The sequence below is a fragment of the Hypomesus nipponensis genome, chromosome 18 (assembly GCF_054491055.1).
Source record: "Hypomesus nipponensis isolate SF chromosome 18, ASM5449105v1, whole genome shotgun sequence".
In the NCBI taxonomy this organism is placed as follows: Eukaryota; Metazoa; Chordata; class Actinopteri; order Osmeriformes; family Osmeridae; genus Hypomesus; species Hypomesus nipponensis.
In genome coordinates this window covers 5,091,902-5,115,360 of record NC_140378.1, presented here as the reverse complement: position 1 = coordinate 5,115,360, position 23,459 = coordinate 5,091,902, and the positions used below count along the sequence as shown (strand labels likewise).

Here is a 23,459-nt window from a genome sequence, read left to right as displayed (position 1 = left end):
TCAGTGGATTTAGTAAATCAAGTGCTTCTTGTATCACTGATCATCTTGACCCTGATGTGTTTCTGACCTATCTGGAAACAACCACAACACACTGATACATGCAAATGGAGGAATTTATTCAATATTCAATATCGAATTAGTCTTCATCATTGAAACAGGTTCACCCCCAGGTTCAGTCGGTTCCAGGAATGTTCCACTCCTTCTACCCAACATTACTCACTGAAAGAGGAATACATGTGCCAGAGTCAAATATATACACACACAATGTCACCCTCATACAGACACTGATGTAAAGACGACTAACTTGGGGGAATGCAGGTGTAGGTAACATCCAGGTATTTGTAGGTTCCATAACAGGGATCAGAGAACACAGAGTTGGAGGCAACCAGAGAACAGCTTGTCTTTCTATCACATCTGGAGAGGTGGGAGGGAAAAAAATGTGAGTGTGTGTGTGTGAGAGCATGTCTGTGTGTGTGTGTGTGTGTGTGTGTGTCTTACATGCTAACCACCAATGGCAGTGATCTAGCAGTGTTGATGCAGTCGGTCTTTCTAATCTGATTGGCTGGACGACCAGAGATGCAGGTCACACTGTCTGTGCGTCCATAGTTAGCACTGACCACATTGATCACAGAACTCCCTGGAAACAGGAAGTTATTACCTCTTATGCTCGCTTACTTTTGATGAAACTCTGTAGTTTAAGTTTATGCAGTGTAAAACTAAAACAATATTGCAGGGCAACAGTATAATTGTAATAGTATATCAGTATAGCAGTATAACACTGATGCAGTGCAGCAGTGTAGCAGTGTAGCAGTAACAGTGAAACAACGATAGTAACAGTATTACAGTGTAGCAACGTAGTAGTGTAACCATGTAACAGTGTAACAACATACCACAGTTCAGAGTGGTCAGCTGATCTTCACAGATCACTGTCTTCTCTGAAAAAGTTATAGTACAAATAGATGTCAGTGTCAACGGTCTACACACACCAGGGTTGGACTGGGACTGAAAAACGGCCCGGAACTTTGAAACCCAGACCGGCCCACGACCGTGTACAGTTCCCAAACACAAATTCACACACCATCCACTATATAATAATAAATGATGATGCAGCACTTGATGGCTGTTAACAACATTAGATGTATTGGTGTTAACTTATACTCTATTGTGCACAGTATCATTGCTGCACCTGTAATAATCTCTGCACTGGACCCTGTCACCACCGTCACAGCTGCCTCCATCTCTTTCTCAGTCTCCTCATTCCCAGCGTCACCTGTGGCTGATTTCAAATGCAGACCAGAACAATTAAAACAATGTCATTTGATCACCATTGCACCTTTTATAAATATAAGTCCAATAAAACCTTGTTGAGCATAGATATGTATTAGTGTCCCTTTCTCTTGGGCATATATGTTTCTTAATTGGATTAAGAATATATATAAATGCAGGCACCTGACGTCTCTTACTGCCGCACCTCCGGGCTGCTGACTGTCGCTCTCATTAAGTGGTCTAAACATGTGTGGTATTGTTTTACATTTTGAAGCATTAGCTTTGAGTGCTCGATGTTTCTTTTCTCTGATTATTTCTGCGCCACCCTTTTCTCCTTTTTGCTTCCTCTCTATTACTTTGGAGAAGAAACAAACATGTAATACATTTTCAACACTCTGTAGGCTATTGTTTTGTCCCGACTCACTCAACTCACCACCGCTCCAACTCTGAACCTGGAAGACGGGATATATTGACCAATCACGGTCTGTAAAACGGATGTACAAATGCACTGTTCAAGTCTTCACCGAGCTCACTCCAGTAAAAAGGTTGTATAGTATTTAATGCCGTGCTCAAAGTGGACACGGCCGATCAAACTATTATATAGGTTTATATATATGCTTAAATATATATGCAATTATATACATATTTTCTGTTCTTTTTTTTTGCATTATGCCGCGGCCGTTACTTTGACCTATCGTTTGGGAAATCACCCGTCTCTCCTGACAGCCAGTCCGACCCTGACACACACCCACATACACAATACTAACTTGGGGGAATGCAGGTGTAGGTAACATCCAGGTATTTGTAGGTTCCATAACAGGGATCAGAGAACACAGAGTTGGAGGCAACCAGGGAACAGCTTTTCTTTCTATCACATCTGGAGCGGTGGGAGGGAAAAAAATGTGAGTGTGTGTGTGTGAGAGCATGTCTGTGTGTGTGTGTGTGTGTGTGTGTGTGTCTTACATGCTAACCACCAATGGCAGTGATCTAGCAGTGTTGATGCAGTCGGTCTTTCTAATCTGATTGGCTGGACGACCAGAGATGCAGGTCACACTGTCTGTGCGTCCATAGTTAGCACTGACCACATTGATCACAGAACTCCCTGGAAACAGGAAGTTATTACCTCTTATACTCGCTTACTTTTGATGAAACTCTGTAGTTTAAGTGTATACAGTGTAAAACTAAAACAGTATTGCAGGGCAACCGTATAATTGTACTAGTATAGCAGTATAGCAGTATAACACTGAAGCAGTGCAGCAGTGTAGCAGTGTAGCAGTAACAGTGAAACAACAATAGTAACAGTATTACAGTGTAGCAACGTAGTAGTGTAACCATGTAACAGTGTAACAACATACCACAGTTCAGAGTGGTCAGCTGATCTTCACAGATCACTGTCTTCTCTGAAAAAGTTATAGTACAAATAGATGTCAGTGTCAACGGTCTACACACACCAGGGTTGGACTGGGACTGAAAAACGGCCCGGAACTTTGAAACCCAGACCGGCCCACGACCGTGTACAGTTCCCAAACACAAATTCACACACCATCCACTATATAATAATAAATGATGATGCAGCACTTGATGGCTGTTAACAACATTAGATGTATTGGTGTTAACTTATACTCTATTGTGCACAGTATCATTGCTGCACCTGTAATAATCTCTGCACTGGACCCTGTCACCACCGTCACAGCTGCCTCCATCTCTTTCTCAGTCTCCTCATTCCCAGCGTCACCTGTGGCTGATTTCAAATGCAGACCAGAACAATTAAAACAATGTCATTTGATCACCATTGCACCTTTTATAAATATAAGTCCAATAAAACCTTGTTGAGCATAGATATGTATTAGTGTCCCTTTCTCTTGGGCATATATGTTTCTTAATTGGATTAAGAATATATATAAATGCAGGCACCTGACGTCTCTTACTGCCGCACCTCCGGGCTGCTGACTGTCGCTCTCATTAAGTGGTCTAAACATGTGTGGTATTGTTTTACATTTTGAAGCATTAGCTTTGAGTGCTCGATGTTTCTTTTCTCTGATTATTTCTGCGCCACCCTTTTCTCCTTTTTGCTTCCTCTCTATTACTTTGGAGAAGAAACAAACATGTAATACATTTTCAACACTCTGTAGGCTATTGTTTTGTCCCGACTCACTCAACTCACCACCGCTCCAACTCTGAACCTGGAAGACGGGATATATTGACCAATCACGGTCTGTAAAACGGATGTACAAATGCACTGTTCAAGTCTTCACCGAGCTCACTCCAGTAAAAAGGTTGTATAGTATTTAATGCCGTGCTCAAAGTGGACACGGCCGATCAAACTATTATATAGGTTTATATATATGCTTAAATATATATGCAATTATATACATATTTTCTGTTCTTTTTTTTTGCATTATGCCGCGGCCGTTACTTTGACCTATCGTTTGGGAAATCACCCGTCTCTCCTGACAGCCAGTCCGACCCTGACACACACCCACATACACAATACTAACTTGGGGGAATGCAGGTGTAGGTAACATCCAGGTATTTGTAGGTTCCATAACAGGGATCAGAGAACACAGAGTTGGAGGCAACCAGGGAACAGCTTTTCTTTCTATCACATCTGGAGCGGTGGGAGGGAAAAAAATGTGAGTGTGTGTGTGTGAGAGCATGTCTGTGTGTGTGTGTGTGTGTGTGTGTGTGTCTTACATGCTAACCACCAATGGCAGTGATCTAGCAGTGTTGATGCAGTCGGTCTTTCTAATCTGATTGGCTGGACGACCAGAGATGCAGGTCACACTGTCTGTGCGTCCATAGTTAGCACTGACCACATTGATCACAGAACTCCCTGGAAACAGGAAGTTATTACCTCTTATACTCGCTTACTTTTGATGAAACTCTGTAGTTTAAGTGTATACAGTGTAAAACTAAAACAGTATTGCAGGGCAACCGTATAATTGTACTAGTATAACAGTATAGCAGTATAACACTGAAGCAGTGCAGCAGTGTAGCAGTGTAGCAGTAACAGTGAAACAACAATAGTAACAGTATTACAGTGTAGCAACGTAGTAGTGTAACCATGTAACAGTGTAACAACATACCACAGTTCAGAGTGGTCAGCTGATCTTCACAGATCACTGTCTTCTCTGAAAAAGTTATAGTACAAATAGATGTCAGTGTCAACGGTCTACACACACCAGGGTTGGACTGGGACTGAAAAACGGCCCGGAACTTTGAAACCCAGACCGGCCCACGACCGTGTACAGTTCCCAAACACAAATTCACACACCATCCACTATATAATAATAAATGATGATGCAGCACTTGATGGCTGTTAACAACATTAGATGTATTGGTGTTAACTTATACTCTATTGTGCACAGTATCATTGCTGCACCTGTAATAATCTCTGCACTGGACCCTGTCACCACCGTCACAGCTGCCTCCATCTCTTTCTCAGTCTCCTCATTCCCAGCGTCACCTGTGGCTGATTTCAAATGCAGACCAGAACAATTAAAACAATGTCATTTGATCACCATTGCACCTTTTATAAATATAAGTCCAATAAAACCATGCTGAGCATAGATATGTATTAGTGTCCCTTTCTCTTGGGCATATATGTTTCTTAATTGGATTAAGAATATATATAAATGCAGGCACCTGACGTCTCTTACTGCCGCACCTCCGGGCTGCTGACTGTCGCTCTCATTAAGTGGTTTAAACATGTGTGGTATTGTTTTACATTTTGAAGCATTAGCTTTGAGTGCTCGATGTTTCTTTTCTCTGATTATTTCTGCGCCACCCTTTTCTCCTTTTTGCTTCCTCTCTATTACTTTGGAAACACGTAATAAACTTTCAACACTCTGTAGGCTATTGTTTTTGCCCGGACTCACTTAACTCACCACCGATCCAACTCTGAACCTGGAAGACGGGATATATTGACCAATCACGGACTGTAAAACGGATGTACAAGTGCACACAATACTAACTTGGGGGAATGCAGGTGTAAGTAACATTCAGGTATTTGTAGGTTCCATAACAGGGATCAGAGAACACAGAGTTGGATGCATCCAGAGAACAGCTTGTCTTTCTATCACATCTGGAGAGGTGGGAGGCACATAATTGTGAGTGTGAGAGCATGCCTGTCAGTGTGTTACATGCTAGCCACCAATGGGAAGGTTGTGAGATTGTGTGTGAAAAAGTGTTTTTGTGTATGTTTATATGTCTTACATGCTAACTACCAATGGCAGAGATATAGCAGTGTTGATGCAGTCGGTCTTTCTAATCTGATTGGTTGGACGACCAGAGATGCAGGTCACACTGTCTGTGCGTCCATAGTTAGCACTGACCACGTTGATCACAGAACTCCCTGGAAACACAAGACGTTATTACCTCTTATGTTCACTTACTATATAAGTGTAATTTAAGTGTATGCAGTGTGAAAGAGTAGCAGTGTAATGAACACTACAACAGTATAACTTACAGTGTAAGAGTGTAGTAAAGTAACAGAGTAACACCATACCACAGTTCAGAGTGGTCTGCTGACCTTCACAGATGTCTGTCGTCACTGAAACAATACAAATAATAAATGTCAATTGTTTCACAAACAGATGCTCGCTCAGACAATCAGGTTCTTCTGAGTTTTACCTGCTCCTGTAGACATGAAACATGCCAGCACTGTAACAGACACAAAGACCACTATCACAATCTGGCATTTTAACAGTGTTTTTGAAAAGCGTCACAGTGTGTGGAATTGTGCTCATATTATCTTTACATTTTCATAATGGGAGCTTTATAATTCACCCAACAATGAATCCATTCACAAATCTAGTTCTACAACCTCAAACACAGACAAGCTTTAATGATGTAAACATCAACTGGTCGTTCAGCTCTCCAAGGAGCTGCCCCCCTCCCCAGAGAGACCAGATACTTACAGATCAGAGCACCCAGCGTGAGACGATGACTCATGGTGTTTCTAGATATTATACAAACAACAACCTCGCCTCAGACAACTCGTTTTACAGAGGCTAACATTCCCACTCATGAACAAATAGCAAGTCAAATCCCGCACTTGGCAGCTGCGTGTGTTGGATATGTGTGTGTTTGTACCTGATTGGGTAACCGTAAAATGAATCACTGGGTTTTCCGTTCCAGAAAGAGAAGTAACGAAAACCTTTGGTCAGTGTCTATGGTAACTTAATCTGTGAACCTAACCTACTTGCTAGCAGGTTTTTCATGAAAAACTGCATTTCTACCTATCCCCTACCACTTTATAAGCCTGAAACAGTTGGCAGACATGTGGTGTCCTTTCCTAACAATCTCGAACAAAATGTAATTTGCTTAGTTATACACCGGGAGAGGATTATAAGACTTTAATTCCCTGCCAATACAAATGAAAGCCAACCATGGGTATTTATATTGCCTATTGTTCCTACAATTTACATGTTTAACCTTGTACTCTCCTGTAACTGTGGGGGGAATTATTGGTCAAACAACCTTAAATTCCCCTATGGTTTGAAGGAAGATGGGAAATTGAACAGTGCATTAACATTTACCAAGTAATGCCAATACTTTATTTGACTTTATGGGTTAAATCAGAGCAAGGATGGTCAAAGTAAGGTTAAATAAAATGAGCATTTAATAACATTGCAAACGAATGAAATCAATTACAACGTAAACATGTTACAAAATGAAGGTTAACTCTTACCTACTTTACCATGATTATTGTAAACCAGAGATAGAAAGCAAGATGTGAGGAAGGAGAAGGAGTGCAAGGACAAGCCAGAGCTGAGGAGAAGGTCTCAGGAGATCAAGAATCCACAGAACAATGCTTCACAATTCATTTCATACACAAGAACAACCAATCAGACCAAATCTTGACCCTTACTTATCAACATATGATGAGCAATGCTACAGTAAGTTACACAATGAGGTGTGAGAGCCATCAAGTTGAGACTCCATCCAGTAACTCCAGATTTGAGCATATGAGAGGTGGGGGCAGGTTGACACACAGCCTTACAAGATCAGCCTTTGTTCTTCTCCATGTTCTGTTTAACAGGATCAGAATGTGCAAATTGTTTTCTATTCATTATTATCATCATTTCAGTGTATCTGACCATTCCACACAAGCCTGTAAATAAAAGTACATGGGGAGAGAACTACAGTAGCTGTCATACATGTAGGCCTCTCTGCATCCATCTCTGTGGCAGCAGTCAACGTCTCTTCATCATGTTAATCATTATCATCCTGTGATGAAAGGCACTCTGTTGAGGGTTACTCCTACAAGTTGAAATAGGCACCAACTGATATTTACTTTGTATCATGTCAAATATGATTAAAACCAAGGTAACATATCGGCTACAACCACAATCTTACAGGCCTAAGCAAAATATGCATTACATGTTCATAGTATGTCTTTATATTTAATATGCTTTTTTATTAAGTCCACTAGTATTTCACCAGTAATATTGACGGACAGTGTGGTTAAATGTTCTATGTATGGACTGGCTACTGCATTCAAATGTATGCATTGACTCGGCCAGCAATTGTCTCTGACGCCAATTGTCTCCTGCGCTGCTACAGCCGTGTTGCTTTTTTGCGGAATATGTTTTCAGATTCACAATAAACACGTATATCTGAAGTGTGGTGAAGTGGGACAAAGTTTTTTGTCACCGGGTGCCATGGTGGATCCTAGTGTTGGAGTTCCATTGATGTTGGCTTTTAATACTTCTCATGCCCGCGCTTAACTCTGAGTGGACGTACTCTGAGTTGATTTAACTAATTCAAATCAGCTTTGCTGGAACCAAAGTCGGGGTTTCCCTTTTTTGAGTAAATCAACTCAGAGTTCAGGGTTAGGTTCACAGTTTGTTGAACTAGCTTTCGGGAATACGCCCCAGGTGGTGTTTGATCAGTCAAGTCGAGTATTCATAGAGGGCAGCAAAGGTTAATCCATGTCTGGGAAATTGGGCCTTACTGTTTGTTTTCCAGTTCCTGATACTTGGTGCCAAACCTTTGTGATTCTCTGACACTCAGTCCTGTTTAGCCTGTGTTGGATGGAGTGACAGATCACCTGAATGCAGCCGGCCTTGACCCTGAAACTTCCCTCATTTCCTGGTTTCCTTCAAATAAAGAAGTCCCACCCCTAGGTTCACCATACTTAAGGCAGTCTCAGCAGGTGAGACTCAGCAGGTGAGACTCAGCAGGTGAGACTCAGCAGGTGAGACTCAGCAGGTGAGACTCAGCAGGTGAGACTCAGCAAGTGAGACTCAGGTCTCGCCGGTCGGTCCCATTTGAAGAAGCGGGAAGAGCTTTAACAGTTTAAATGTGATAAAATAATGAAAACAAAACAGCTACACCTGCTTCAATTTTTGGTTTGTTAGCTGTAGATTTGCACTGTTGTGTCAACTGTATCACTGTCTCACAAACAAACACGTCACAGATTATTTTCGATTTAATCGTATTGTTCCGTCTGATCTGGTATATAGGCCAGCTTTTGGGCTGTGTTTATTTTATGTGGACATTAAACAGTGTACTCTGATGCCCTTATGTCTTTTACAGATTATGTATATATTGTTAAATGTGCTTTTCTTATAGTGACTGTATTTACACGTGAGTCTTATGTCAGTATTTCTAAAGTTGACATAATATTAAGTCAGTAATCAAATGAATAGCAAAAAATAAATCTCTCTTATGCTTTAACAGGTAGCAATGATTGGTTAATCAGAACCTCTGTGTCAGGTGTTTCTCTTGTCATGATACCTCACCCATTACATGTAACATCAAATAACAATTAACAGTAAAGTTAATGAATCATTTGGTGCTGTACACCATTTAACCCTACTGCACCCCCACACTTACTGTACATATGAACACAGTCACAAACTCTGTTCCTGACATCCATGAGCTCAGATATTGCAATAATGTGTTGTAATACATTTTATCGAACTGTTCTGACATATGTGTTTAATACAGTTTAGTATGCATGCATGCCAATCATCACCAACAGTGCTTTAATGGGCTAAACTGAGCTGAAGGGAGAAACATGAGGGTAACTCTTGAGGCAGGGCTATAGGGCTAATTTAGTGAGCTGGTAGTGATGTTTGAACCAGTGTGAGGTTCTGCTGTTCTCAGGGCCCTGGTAAATTTGACTTGAAATGACATGTTGAACAATAGAAGTGCATGTTATAAAGAGAAGTTCCTTTGTTTTGATTAGAACCATCCTTCCTTTGAATTTTTATCAGGCTTTACCAGACAATTGGATGGTCTGTTTACTTGAATCATTCATTTCCCTCTTAGAGGGCCTTGCAGTTTGTGTTGTCTTCCATGTTGTGTTTGCCCCTCCCTCTAGTTCTCCTGCCTATCGTTCTCCGCAGGTGTCTGTCCGCCGTTGGCCGGGATTGTCGTTCTCCATGTTCCGCCCAATCATGTTCCCGTCTGTCTTCCCCGCTGCCTTTTAAAAATCCAGAACTGTCCATCAGTGTTTCTGTGTATATGATCGTACTCGTGCAATTAGAACAGTCTTTGTCCGTTTAGAATCTGTTAAGTCTAAATCGTTTGTGTTTTATGGTTTCTTTTTTTCCGTTTGGTCGCTCAAAGGAGAGAGGGGACAGGTAAGCCGCCCATGGGTATACACTACCATCACGCAGCTTACGCCTTCTTATCACACTAGGCAAGGAACTGTGCCACCCAGTGGCAATTCCAGACCCTTTTTACGGGTGTTCAAGCAATCTTTAATTTAATCTCAGAGCCCCTAAAAGTGATAATAATAATACAAATTAGACATTAAAATTATTATTGTCTATTATAATTTGATGCTGGTATTTCATGAAGACAGGGACATTCTTATTTTTTTCATCCAGTCGTAATAGATCAAGGAGGGTCGTAACACATTGGGGGCTCGTCCGGGATCCATTGGACTACCCGTTCTGCCCACCGTTGTACCGGTTTGTAGTTAGCCAGGGCTGCGTTTCCCGATAACAATGGATTGTAGCTGTTACGAGGGTTCTCTACGAGCAAAATAATGATCCATTGTTATTTTTTAAGTGCGTTTCCCGAACATGCTCATAAGGAGAAACCCTCGTACGTGTCTTTTAAGTACGACTTAACAAGACGCTGTCCATTGTACTGAAATGTGATTCTTCTGACGCAACTTCAAGACTTAATTAAAATTAAAATGTTTCAAATTTACGAATTACGGTACACAAAAAAAAATCAGAATCAGAATCAGAATTGGTGTTTATTTGCCATGAAAGTTTGCACAGACAAGGAATTTACTTGGGCAGGAGAGCCTACCTAGGCAGCCATTTTCGGCGCCAACTAGAAAGAAAGGTTACAGCACTTTGGAATTTTCACAATGAGCCCACACGTTCAGCACCGAGAGCAATGCTGATTTCACCAAACAGATCCATGTACAGTGCAAAAACGTGTTCAGTGACGAGTTCGGAGAAGTGCAAGTTTCACCTGGAGAAGTGCAAGTTCCACCTGGACCAGGTCTGTTATGTGGGTCACATATTCACAAAGGAGGGCCTCAAAGCCGACTCCACTCAAAAAATAGCAATCACAAACATGTCAGTCCCTCAGGATGTCCCAGCCATGCAGCGATTCCTTGGCATGGTGAATTACCTCGGGAGGTTTATCCTAAACCTCAGCGAAATTGCAGCCCGTCTGAGATATCTCACACACAAAGCTGCGTGGTGTTGGTTTCCACAGCATCAGCAGGTGTTCGACCGTCTCCAGTCATGCTTATCCAGTTCACCGATTCTACGACGTAAGAAAACCAGTCACACTGACCTGTGATGCGTCATGTTTCGGACTTGGTGTTGCATGTCTACAGGATGGGAGACCAGTTGCGTACGCGTCTCGCACGCTCACAGACGCTGGCCTCTGTGATGTCCCTCACTGCAGCAACCTCGATGTAGCCTGGTCCTAACCAGACCCTCGTACATTTCATTTGTACAGAGGGTCTGGGATCGCCCCATTGACAAGCGTTAACTTCCTTGAAGGCGGGTCCTCTGTTGAAGTTTAAAACTATCGGATCTGCCCAGAGCCACTCTGATCTGCCATAACCAATCGCAAGCGTTCGTCTTAGCCAACTCCTTCACCAATACTGTAACGGAGCTAGCTGCTGTAGCTGGAAAATCAAACTTTTCCCGAACCCCGTGGGGAGGAGGGCCTCAACATCATGGCGACCTACAAAACTCAGCAAGGAATGTTCTTGCTTCGGCTTTAACTTATGGATATTTGGCAGCATTGCCACAACCGCAGAATAACTTTGATATTCAGCAGCATTGCCACAAACGCAGAATAACTTCGCTCGCATCTTTCTCCGCCGTCATTACTGAACTACTCAAACTAGTGCACAACATTAACGTCATTGTTCTCAGCCACTCCCTCTGTGCGCTGATTGGACCTACAAAAAATGTGTTTCTGAAAACCGACTTCAGAGCCTGGCTCCCAGACCTAGTACTGAAGCAAAATCCAAATTGAGCAGAAGTACGTAGGAGGGCAGAGCCAGGCTAGCCTCGACGATGTTCCTGATGACGAACTTTTTGATGGCTTTATCTTTGGGTACACATCAGGCACAGTTGGTGCAGCGAATTGGCTGGACATGTCCACGGCCCTTCTTGGCGCGGCTTTTGTTCCTTCTCTTTTTAGTCTGGTGGTGGGACAATTATTTCAAAATCAGTTTAAATAAAAAACGGTATGGACAGCGAGAATATTAAGGCCGGAACCATTGGAATAATTGTTTTGCAGGGTCTGGCTGGAAAGGGTTGAATACTAGGCCTACATTTCTCATATTTATAGTATAATTGCATAACACTATATGAATAACAGGATACTTAATTAGCGATCCAGGCCCAAGGTCGGATAAAGCCGGGACAGTGGCCCATTGGTTTATTTTCCATACTGACACTGGGCTGGCCCAATCACATCTCTTAACAGGCTCCACTCCCTCCATCTGACTGATTGTGGTGGGCCGGTCTGAGCAAAAATGGTCTGGTTACGTTCCCAAAGGTAGGGTGACCAGACGTCCTCTTTTACCCGGACATGTCCTCTGTTTGAGACCTTAAAAATGCGTCCGGCAGGGATTCCAAAATCGGCCGGGATTTTACCTCGTCGGATATTTGTGTTTCTCTGGGTCTTTCACAAACTAGTTATTATGCCCTTACAGGTTTTGGAAAGGGTATCTCCGTTACGTTCCACCTTCTTGCGTGAGCTCTGACTGTAGAGAGAACTGTCATTGGTAAATCGCCTTCTCAGTGTTGCCAGATGCAAGATAATTATCCTCCAAATCTGATTATTTGAGCCTTTGGTATGATACCATTTCCAATCGGGCAACAATGTGAGCACCTTGCCGCCTTTTTTTTATCATAATTGCTTGACTATATGAGGAGGACTGAAACATTTCTTAATTTCCTTATTTTAATATGTGGCTATATTATATAATGATGATTATATCTTATATAGATTATATATAATCATTATTGCTTTAATATATGGAGAAGACACATTAAATAAATTAATTCAATGTCAAATAATTTCGACTTGAATTAGGTAAGGCTTCATGCTGTGGTACAATTCTGTCTTCCAGCTAATACCTACCACCTCTAGGCCCCTTCGGGCATGTGTTTTTAAAACAAAATCCAGGATCCAGGGAAATAAAAACTTTCAATCTTGTGTTCAAGCTTCTATTACACAATAACCAGTAGGACTTACAAGGGTCCTGACAACAGGGGAAAGATCTTTATATACAGTCACCTTTCAAAAGAAACCACAATCATGCATTTACTCCAAATGGTTCAAGAACAGATTTTAATATATGGTATATAGGGTATGCCCCTTTTAAGTGTTTTTTGTTATTAGACAGGATTCTTCACCCTCGTGCTGCCTCACAATGACCCGAAGGTTCACAACGACCCATTGTTGTGTTGCGACAACTTTACCCAGTACAAAAAAACCCGAATAAAAAGCATTTTCTTTTAACCTTTGTGCTGTGGGGGGGTCTGAGACAGCCCAACAATTAAAATAAATTCTTCACCTTATTTTTGTATGAGGTAGTATGACGACGGTGGGTCACAATGGCTCAAGGTTCACAATGACCCGAAGAGAACACAAGGGTTAAGGATATAATGATGCCTGCCTCGGACGAGTATTTGGAACCAAGTTGTGTATGATTTAACTCAGAGCTTTGCTCTGGACTTCTTTGGTCTCAGTGGATTTAGTAAATCAAGTGCTTCTTGTATCACTGATCATCTTGACCCTGATGTGTTTCTGACCTATCTGGAAACAACCACAACACACTGATACATGCAAATGGAGGAATTTATTCAATGATGAATCTTCGTCATTGCAACAGGTTCACTCCCAGGTCCAGTCTGTTCCAGGAATGGTCCTCTCCTTCTACCCAACAATACTCACTGAAAGAGGAATACATGTGCCAGAGTCAAACATATACATACAATGTCACACTAATACAGACACTGATGTAAGACCACTCACGAGAGGGAAGGCAGATATAGGTCACATCCAGGTATTTGTAGGTTCCAAAACAGGGATCAGAAAACACAGAGTTGGAGGCAACCAGGGAACAGCTTGTCTTTCCATTGCATCTGGGAAGGTGGGAGGAGCAAAATGTGAGTATATGTGTGTGAGAGTTTCTGTGTGTGTGTCCATGGTGTGTGTGTGCGTCTTACATGCTAGCCACCAACGGGAAGGTTTTGGGGTTGAAGCAGTCGGTCTTTCGAATCTGATTGGCTGGACGACCAGAGATGCAGGTCACACTGTCTGTGCGTCCATAGTTAGCACTGACCACGTTGATCACAGAACTCCCTGGAAACAGGAAGACGTTATTACCTCTTATGCTTGCTGGCTTTTGATGAAACTCTGTAGTTTAAGTGTATGCAGTGTGAAACTAACAGTAAAGCAGAGCAACATTATAACAGTACAAGTATAACAGAGTAGCAGTGTAATGAACACTGCAACAGTATAACTAACAGTGTAACAGTATAGCAGTGTAACAGTGTAACAACATACCACAGTTCAGGGTGGTCTGCTGAGCTTCACAGATGTCTGTCGTCTCTGAAACAGTACAAATGATAATTGTCAGTTGCTTACACATTTACAAACAGACTTTCACAGATGTTTGTCGTCTCTGAAACAGTAACAGTACAAATAGATGTATTTTTCAAATGCCTACACACATTCACACATGACCTTCTCAGATCACTATTATCTCTGAAACAGTAAAAGTTCAAATAGGAGTCAGTGTCAACAGTCTACACACACACACACACACGCACACACACACACAATACTAACTTGGGGGAATGCAGGCGTAGGCAACATTCAGGTATTTGTAGGTTCCATAACAGGGATCAGAAAACACAGAGTTGGAGGCAACCAGAGAACAGCTTGTCTTTCCATCGCATCTGGGAAGGTGGAAAAGAGCAAAATAAGAGTGTGTGTGTGTAAGTGTCTATGTGAGTGTGTGTGAGGGTGTCTGTGTGTGTCCTTGGTGTGTGTGCGTCTTACATGCTAGCCACCAACGGGAAGGTTTTGGGGTTGACGCAGTCCGTCTTTCTAATCTGATTGGCTGGACGACCAGAGATGCAGGTCACACTGTCTGTGCGTCCATAGTTAGCACTGACCACGTTGATCACAGAACTCCCTGAAAACAGGAAGACGATATTGCCTCTTACGCTCGCTTACTTTTGATGAAACTCTCTAGTTTAAGTGTATTCAGTGTGAAACTAACAGTAAAGCAGAGTAACAGTGTAACAGTACAAGCATAACAGAGTAGCAGTGTAATGAACGATGCAACAGTATAACTAACAGTGTAACAGTATAGCAGTGTAACAGTGTAACAGTATAGCAGTGTAACAGTGTAACAACATACCACAGTTCAGGGTGGTCTGCTGAGCTTCACAGATGTCTGTCGTCTCTGACAGTACAAAAACAGTACAAATGATAATTGTGAATGGCTTGCATTTTAACAAACAGACCTTCACAGACGTTTGTTGTCTCTGAAACAGTAACAGAACAAATAGATGTATTTTTCAAATGCCTACACACATTCACACAAGACCTTCTCAGATCACTGTTATCTCTGAAACAGTAATAGTTCAAATAGGTGTCAGTGTCAACAGTCTACAAACACACACACGCACACACACACACAATACTAACTTGGGGGAATGCAGGTGTAGGTAACATTCAGGTATTTGTAGGTTCCATAACAGGGATCAGAGAACACAGAGTTGGAGGCAACCAGAGAACAGCTTGTCTTTCCATCGCATCTGGGAAGGTGGAAAAGAGCAAAATAAGAGTGTGTGTGTGTCAGTGTCTATGTGAGTGTGTGTGAGGGTGTCTGTGTGTGTCCTTGGAGTGTGTGCGTCTTACATGCTAGCCACCAACGGGAAGGTTTTGGGGTTGATGCAGTCCGTCTTTCTAATCTGATTGGCTGGACGACCAGAGATGCAGGTCACACTGTCTGTGCGTCCATAGTTAGCACTGACCACGTTGATCACAGAACTTCCTGGAAACAGGAAGACAATGTTACCTCTTACGCTCGCTTACTTTTGATGAAACTCTCTAGTTTAAGTGTATTCAGTGTGAAACTAACAGTAAAGCAGAGTAACATTATAACAGTACAAGCATAACAGAGTAGCAGTGTAATGAACGATGCAACAGTATAATTAACAGTGTAACAGTATAGCAGTGTAACAGTGTAACAGTATAGCAGTGTAACAGTGTAACAACATACCACAGTTCAGGGTGGTCTGCTGAGCTTCACAGATGTCTGTTGTCTCTGAAACAGTACAAATGATAATTGTCAGTTGCTTACACATTTACAAACAGACTTTCACAGATGTTTGTCGTATCTGAAACAGTAACAGTACAAATAGATGTATTTTTCAAATGCCTACACACATTCACACAAGACCTTCTCAGATCACTGTTATCTCTGAAACAGTAATAGTTCAAATAGGTGTCAGTGTCAACAGTCTACACACACACACACACACACACACACACACACACACACACACACACACACACACACACACACACACTACTAACTTGGGGGAATGCAGGTGTAGGCAACATTCAGGTATTTGTAGGTTCCAAAACAGGGATCAGAGAACACAGAGTTGGAGGCAACCAGAGAACAGCTTGTCTTTCCATCGCATCTGGGAAGGTGGGAGGAGCAAAAGGTGAGTATTAATGTGTGTGAGAGTTTCTGTGTGTGTGTCCATGGTGTGTGTGTGTGCGTCTTACATGCTAGCCACCAACGGGAAGGTTTTGGGGTTGATGCAGTCGGTCTTTCTAATCTGATTGGCTGGACGACCAGAGATGCAGGTCACACTGTCTGTGCGTCCATAGTCAGCACTGACCACGTTGATCAGAGAACTCCCTGGAAACAGGAAGTTATTTCCTCTTATTCTCGCTTACTTTTGATGAAACTCGTAGTTTAAGTGTATGCAGTGTGAAACTAAAAGTAACTAAAAGTATAGCAGGGCAACAGTATAATTGTAATAGTACATCAGTATAGCAGTATAACACTGTAGCAGTGCAGTAGTGTAGCAGTAACAATGAATTAGTAATAGTATATAACAGTATTAAAGTGTAGCAAAGTAGCAGTGTAACCATGTAACAGTGTAACAACATACCACAGTTCAGGGTGGTCTGCTGACCTTCACAGATCACTGTCTTCTCTGAAACTGTAATAGGACAAATAGATGTCAGTGTCAACGGTCTGCACACACAAACACACACACACACACAATACTTACGTCTGGGAACGCAGATATAGGTCACATGCAGGTATTTGTAGGTTCCATAACAGGGATCAGAGAACACAGAGTTGGAGGCATCCAGAGAACAGCTTTTCTTTCCATCGCATCTGGGAAGGTGGAAAGTGCAAAGTAAGAGTGTGTGTGTATGTGAGGGTGTCTGTGTGTGTTCGTGGTGTGTGTGTGTCTCTTACACGGTGTGTATGTGAGTGTCTTACATGCTAGCCACCAACGGGAAGGTTTTGGGGTTGTCGCAGTCCGTCTTTCTAATCTGATTGGCTGGACGACCAGAGATGCAGGTCACACTGTCTGTGCGTCCATAGTTAGCACTGACCACGTTAATCACAGAACTCCCTGGAAACAGGAAGTTATTACCTCTAATGCTCACTTTAATTAATGTAACTGTAGTTTAAGTGTATGCAGTGTGCAACTATAGCAGTATAGCAGGGTAACAGTATAACAGTACAACTGTAACAAAGTAACAGTATGGCAGTGTAACAGTGTAACAGTGTAGCAGTATAGCAGTGTAACAGTGTAACAGTGTAGCAACGTACCACAGTTCAGGGTAGCCTGCTGACCTTCACAGATGTCTGTCGTCACTGAAACGATACAAATAATAATCGTCAATTGTTTAGTTTACACATTCACAAACAGATCCTCTCTCAGATAACAAGGTTCTTCTGGGGTTTTACCTGCTTCTGTAGACATCCAACATGCCAGCACTGTAACAGACACAAAGACCACTATCACAATCTGGCAGTTTACCTGAAAGTGTTTTTGAAAGCGTCACAGTGTCTGTGGAATTGTGCTCATATTATCTTTTAGATTTTCTTAATGGGAGCTTTATAATTCACCCAACAATGAATCCATTCACAAATCTAGTTCTACAACCTGAAACACAATTTTAATGAAGTGAATATAAACTAGTCGTTCAGCTCTCTAAGAGCCCCCCTCCCCAGAGAGACCAAATACTTACAGATCAGAGCACCCAGCGTGAGACGAGGACTCATGGTGTTTTTAAATACGATTAATAACCTCACCTCAGACAACTTGTGTTAATAGAGGTTAAGATTCCCACTCATTAACAAATAGCTAAATAAATCACGTAATTGGCAGCTGCATGTGTTGGATATGTAGGTGTCTAGCTAGTTATTGTTTCTATAGAGGGCAGGTGGTGTTTGATCAGTCATTGTATTCATAGTATAATACAGATTTCCATAGCAATGCGGATGACACTATATATCCGCTTAGCCCAAAGATGCAACAACCGTGAATTCCATTACCAACTGCTCGTTGGCAATAAACAAATGGATGAATGATAACTTTTTTAAATTAAATGAAGACAAAACTGAAGTCCTACTATGTGGCCCCAAATCCAAAAGAGAGATGCTTACTAAGAATCTAGGCGGCTTAACCCCCTGGCTTAAACCAAAGGTGACAAGTCTTGATGTAATCATGGACTCAGTTTTGAATTTCATCTCTCACATTATAGTTTTTTTCTCAATTGCTAAGACACATTTCTTGAATGTGTACTGTGTTTTTTCTGTACTCTAAACACACATCTTCATACACTGTTATGGCCAATCCCTTGACTTTTAACCCAAAATCAAACACTGTAGTCAAAACCATATTATCTGTCGTAAAAAACCTAACTTGAATGCAACTTTGCATTCAAAATACACACAAAACCCTCATATACATTCAACCTTCTGAATACCCTTTACACACTGCTGGGAGGAATTGAAAACACTATTATACAAAGGTTTTCAAGAACCATTGACTATAACGTGTCCCTGAATTGTTCCACCATATGAGTTTGACATGATGTAAATCATAAAACTCACAAATACTGCAATTGTCATTCTTATAGGCTGTTTATTTTCTATTTACATTTTACAGAAATTGTTAGGTGAACTTGATTTGTAACAATTGTGGCAATTTCCTCACCAAATTAGCTTTGGTAAAACAGGCGTGGGAGGAAATTGCCCAGCCTTTTACTCCTGGGCTGGGGAAGAGAGCCTCAACGAGGCACACCTGTTGCTCATCAACCCCACTCCTGGTGAGTACCAAAGGGGACAAAAAGGGGTGATGCGTTGGTTGATGTGGACATAATTATGCTACACAGACTCGCCGTAAGGAGAGAAGAACCCTCACCATTGAGCCAGGAGGGCCAGAGGCTAAGACACTTGGTGACCAAAAAGACGAGCCAATATTGTTTTTTTTTCCAGTTTCCTTAAGTACTGTTTTTGTTTTCACCAAAAGGTGCTAATAAAACCCTTTGTGCTTGCCTTTATCTCTCGCGAGTCTGTGTCAGTGCTTCACACATGATACGTGATCTGAGCTCCCTCTTTCCTGCCTCAAGTTACCCTCATGTTTCTCCCTTCAAGTCAGTTTAGTTGATAAAACTACTGTTAGTGATGATTGGCATGCATGCATGCATACAAAACTGTATTACAATTTTTTTCAATCGCTAACATACAAAATCCTTACTTGTCACACAATTTCTGAAACCTGACAAACACCAGAACGATCAAATCTGCAAAAACATACACACATTTTTGGCCTTGACTCAGTTTTCAATTTCATTAAACACTTTTTGCAAAACACAACACACAATTCTCCACGTAACACAAAAAAATCTTACAGGAAGCATCTTGATTTCCTTTTTCAAACACAACCAATCAAAATGCCACACTAATTCATCAGTGCCTCACACTAACTCCTCACATGTGCAAACTCATTGCTTTACTCAACACCGACCAATCAAGGCTTTAGAATAGGCCTATAAGTAGCCTGATTTGAGTCAATTTACAGTGAAGGGTGTAATTTGAACCTATACTGTAGAAATGATAACAGGTATGTAACAATCTACTGTAATAAACACATGTTCTAATGTACACATAATAGCTGTTTCAGCACAACACACGGTATCGTATACAAATTAATATATTTTAGCACCCATGCATCCATTGACTGCAGTGCACTACATGATTGGTCCGAGTCTGGTGGATTACTGTATCATACTGTGCAACAGTACAGTGACTGTAAGAGAAGACATTCACACCATTCCTTTGGATTACTGTAATCACGTTGTTCCCAATTTATGAAAAAAACTGGGTTTTGGTTTCTGTCCTACTAGACACGGTTGATGTATTTATTTGCTTTCGTACTGTGTAATACTGTATTCACAACCACAAATGCTTACAGTAAAAAAAACAGGTTTCAATCTTGTTTTCATGTTTACCATGAGTTTTTCAACATCTCTGCCATTTGCTTTAAATCTTGTACAGAAATGTACATAGGAGCTCATGAAAGAAGAGTTTTAGGTTTTGAATAACTGTGTGTATATGATATATCCAAAAATGTAATATTATGGCAAAGGTGTTTGCAACGTAAGACAAATGTTAGCTTTCAAAACTTGTTTGTGATATTTTGAATTCAGTGCTTCATTTGCAAGAGAAGTGAGGGATTTCGCATGTTGTGTGTGCAGTTCTTGGATTTGTGTGTAAAGTTTTGGAAAAAAGAGGACAAGTAAAAAAAAAAAAATTGTGTAAGCATTTAAAAAAAACGGGAGCGTAATTGACAAAGGCAGCATCTCCAATCTTCTTATGACTGCTTCTTGTGACCTCGGCCAAGGCCTGCATCTGATGATCGCAGTGTTCTAGCTGGTGTGTAGTTAGTAAGAGAGTTAGCAATGTAGCTAGGTTCTTGTCCGATTAGAGCTTTGTATGTGAGGAAAAGGACCTTACAGTAAAGTCAATTCTGAAGGTATCAGGGAGCCAGTGTAAAGTAGCTGAAACAAACTGAAACAGTTATTATGTGTTCATTAAAACATATTTACACTATAGTAGATTGTTACATACCTGTTATCATTTCTACAGTAAAGGTTCAAATTATACCCACCACTGTAACAAGTACGTATTTTGTGTGTAATCAGTTGAAGAAAACTGTAAAAGGAAAATGAATAGGTGTACTGTCAATATACTGTGCTCACAAGCCTTCTTGTTAAATAAACATTAAATGTAATATGGTTCTACATTTTGCATAAGTACACTAGCTTAAGAAAACAAGATAATTAAGGATGTGGTGTAAATGGATACATTTATTCAATATTGAACAAGTCTTCGTCATTGGAACAGGATAACATCCAGGTCCTGTTCCAGGGATGGTCCATCTGTACCCAACAATACTCACTGAAACGGAAAGTGTGCCAGAGTCAAATATATACACACACAAACTGATGTAAAGATAACTGACTTGTGGGAATGCAGACATAGGTCACATGCAGAGATGCAGGTCACACCGTCTGTGCGTCCATAGTTTGCACTGACCACGTTGATCAAAGAACTCCCTGGAAACAGGAAGGGTTTAACTCTTACGTTCTTAATATGAATGTAACTTTTGAATGCAATGAGAAACTAACAGTATGGCAGGACAACAGTAAAACTGTAACTGTGTAGCAGTGTAACAACGTACCACAGTTCAGGGTGGTACGTAATAGTACCACGTAGTAATAGTAATGTTATAAAGTAATAGTCTGTTGTTAACACATTTACAAATAAGTTCTTCTGAGTTTTACCTGCTCCTGTAGACATCCAACATGCCAGCACTGAAACAGACACAAAGACCACTATCACAATCTGACAGTTTTAAAAGTGTTTTTGAAAACTCTCACAGTGTCTGTGGAATTGTGCTCATATTATCTTTACATATTCATAATGGGAGCTTTATAATTAATTAATCTAACAAGAATCCAGTCCATAATCTAGTTCTACAAACTCAAACACAGACAAGCTTTAATGATGTAAATATAAACTAGTCGTTCAGCTCTCCAAGGAGCTGCCCCCCTCCCCAGAGAGACCAGATACTTACAGATCAGAGCACCCAGCGTTAGACGAGGACTCTTCTATATATTATACAGACAACAACCTCACCTCAGACAACTTGTTTTATAGAGGCTAAGATTCTGACTGATGAACAAATAGCTAAATAAATCATGTAATTGGCAGCTGCATGTGTTGGATATGTAGTGTGTAGTTATAGAGGGCAGGTGGTGTTTGATTAGTGATTGCATTCATAGGACTGCAAAAGGTCTAAGATTGTGTGTTTTGGATTGCTCTTTAAAAGGCTTGAGCTCATCATAGGTTCTGGACTGCTCTGAAAAAAAATCCTGAGCTTGGGTTACATTATATTTTTAACTTTTTATTGGGGTGTGCTTGCCTTCGGCGAGCACAAACCATTGTTATCTCACATATATATTATTTATTATTTATTGTTTCTTTTCGCCCCCCTAAGGATGCCTCAATATTTGGACTACATAGACAACGGCGATGTCAAAAGGTTCGTCTCGGTAGCGATTGCGTTGGTTGTATTGGGATTTATGTTCCATTGCACGGTTTAAGTAGAAATTACGTTTTTGTGGCAAAAAGTGAAGCTAACGGTGGCTAACTTGCTAGCCACAGTCACTGACGCCACTAACGTCACCAACGTCACGAAAACTCGCGTGACTATCTCTAGCAGAACATTAGTTTCCCATCTGTTAACTTGGGGGATACTAATCTGCAAGGCAGCTGCAGAAACGCCACAAGCAAAGAGGCCAGGGTGATATTTAATCATTTTATTTTGTGGTGTGAAACATAATTGTGAAATGTAATGTACAATATTAGCTGATATTATTAAGTAAGTAGGCCCACATCTACTTTCGGAAACGGTAGTCTACTATTTCACTGAAGCATTAGCATCATGACATTAGCCTCTGTTGCTTGGGCAACACATACTACAGTGGTCATGATGCATCTGTTTTCAATCGTTAAAATAAACATTCCTCACAAATACGTTTTTGTTGTAGGATTTATTTTGACATTAATAAACGATTTGTTGGTGAAATGACCATTACCTGTGGTTTCAAATCAGTGTGGCGGCTCACTGCAACGCTGTAGCCTACCCGAGACACTAATGTCGAGTAGCTAACAAAAACATCTCTTTAGAGATGTTTAGAAAGTCAAACGGCGACGGAACATGTTTGGCTTTCCCCTTACTCAAAAGTTTTTCAATAGGTGAAAGTATCTGACTACTAACCTGAACTTCATTGCCACAGCCTAAACTTTGTCAATGTCAAAACTTTGTCTGTTCATGAAAATAATTAATGTCAGCCTGCTTCAGCCTTGCTTAGCTGTAGGATATACATTTTACTGGGTCTTGCTGCGCTGCTTGATTTATTGAAATTATTATGAAATGTTATGTTTTACTAGCCATTTGCCTTCTTAAGCAAATCACAGTATTTCCCACCCCTCATGGTGTAACTGAGACGACCGTAAATAGCCTAATTCATCTTTCAAGTAATAAGCCCCCGTTGAAGTGTTGAGCAGGAAATTAGCTGGTCTGTAGAGATCTTGGGTTGGTGGTTTTACTGATGCA

At 41.1% G+C, this 23,459-nt stretch overlaps 2 protein-coding genes and 2 long non-coding RNA genes across 7 annotated transcripts; all 4 read right to left on the bottom strand.

The window, feature by feature from the left end:
- Positions 1 to 95: 95 nt before the first annotated feature.
- On the bottom strand, positions 96 to 6,291 carry LOC146251655 (rhamnose-binding lectin-like). 4 transcript variants are annotated; one of them, XM_084681217.1, is made up of 18 exons: positions 6,186 to 6,279; positions 5,899 to 5,928; positions 5,774 to 5,818; positions 5,482 to 5,620; positions 5,241 to 5,350; positions 4,649 to 4,738; positions 4,353 to 4,397; positions 3,961 to 4,099; positions 3,765 to 3,874; positions 2,918 to 3,007; positions 2,622 to 2,666; positions 2,230 to 2,368; positions 2,034 to 2,143; positions 1,187 to 1,276; positions 891 to 935; positions 499 to 637; positions 305 to 414; positions 96 to 219 (listed from the first exon to the last, which is right to left on the bottom strand). In XM_084681217.1, the coding sequence occupies exons 1-18, from the start codon at positions 6,217 to 6,219 to the stop codon at positions 203 to 205; spliced, it is 1,527 nt and encodes a 508-aa protein (XP_084537343.1). In that variant the 5' UTR covers positions 6,220 to 6,279; the 3' UTR covers positions 96 to 202. The 4 variants fall into 4 exon arrangements, with proteins under 4 accessions (XP_084537343.1, XP_084537345.1, XP_084537346.1 ...); XM_084681219.1 differs by lacking the exons at positions 96 to 219; positions 305 to 414; positions 499 to 637; positions 891 to 935 and adding exons at positions 1,450 to 1,621; positions 1,700 to 1,750 and having other exon boundaries at positions 1,192 to 1,276; positions 6,186 to 6,290; XM_084681220.1 differs by lacking the exons at positions 96 to 219; positions 305 to 414; positions 499 to 637; positions 891 to 935 and adding exons at positions 1,450 to 1,615; positions 1,700 to 1,750 and having other exon boundaries at positions 1,192 to 1,276; positions 6,186 to 6,290.
- A 786-nt stretch (positions 6,292 to 7,077) lies between these two features.
- LOC146251654 (uncharacterized) lies at positions 7,078 to 7,620 on the bottom strand. Its single transcript, XR_014732159.1, has 2 exons — positions 7,428 to 7,620; positions 7,078 to 7,298 (listed from the first exon to the last, which is right to left on the bottom strand). It is a non-coding gene; the product is annotated as an uncharacterized LOC146251654 (long non-coding RNA).
- A 5,934-nt stretch (positions 7,621 to 13,554) lies between these two features.
- LOC146251653 (rhamnose-binding lectin) lies at positions 13,555 to 18,129 on the bottom strand. Its single transcript, XM_084681216.1, has 18 exons — positions 18,019 to 18,129; positions 17,735 to 17,764; positions 17,597 to 17,641; positions 17,261 to 17,396; positions 17,043 to 17,152; positions 16,920 to 16,964; positions 16,528 to 16,663; positions 16,330 to 16,439; positions 16,013 to 16,057; positions 15,649 to 15,784; positions 15,436 to 15,545; positions 15,146 to 15,190; positions 14,782 to 14,917; positions 14,569 to 14,678; positions 14,284 to 14,328; positions 13,944 to 14,079; positions 13,750 to 13,859; positions 13,555 to 13,667 (listed from the first exon to the last, which is right to left on the bottom strand). The coding sequence occupies exons 1-18, from the start codon at positions 18,050 to 18,052 to the stop codon at positions 13,651 to 13,653; spliced, it is 1,536 nt and encodes a 511-aa protein (XP_084537342.1). The 5' UTR covers positions 18,053 to 18,129; the 3' UTR covers positions 13,555 to 13,650.
- Positions 18,130 to 21,128: 2,999 nt separating this feature from the next.
- Positions 21,129 to 21,683, bottom strand: LOC146251652 (uncharacterized). Its single transcript, XR_014732160.1, has 3 exons — positions 21,622 to 21,683; positions 21,346 to 21,393; positions 21,129 to 21,235 (listed from the first exon to the last, which is right to left on the bottom strand). It is a non-coding gene; the product is annotated as an uncharacterized LOC146251652 (long non-coding RNA).
- Between the last annotated feature and the right edge of the window lie 1,776 nt (positions 21,684 to 23,459).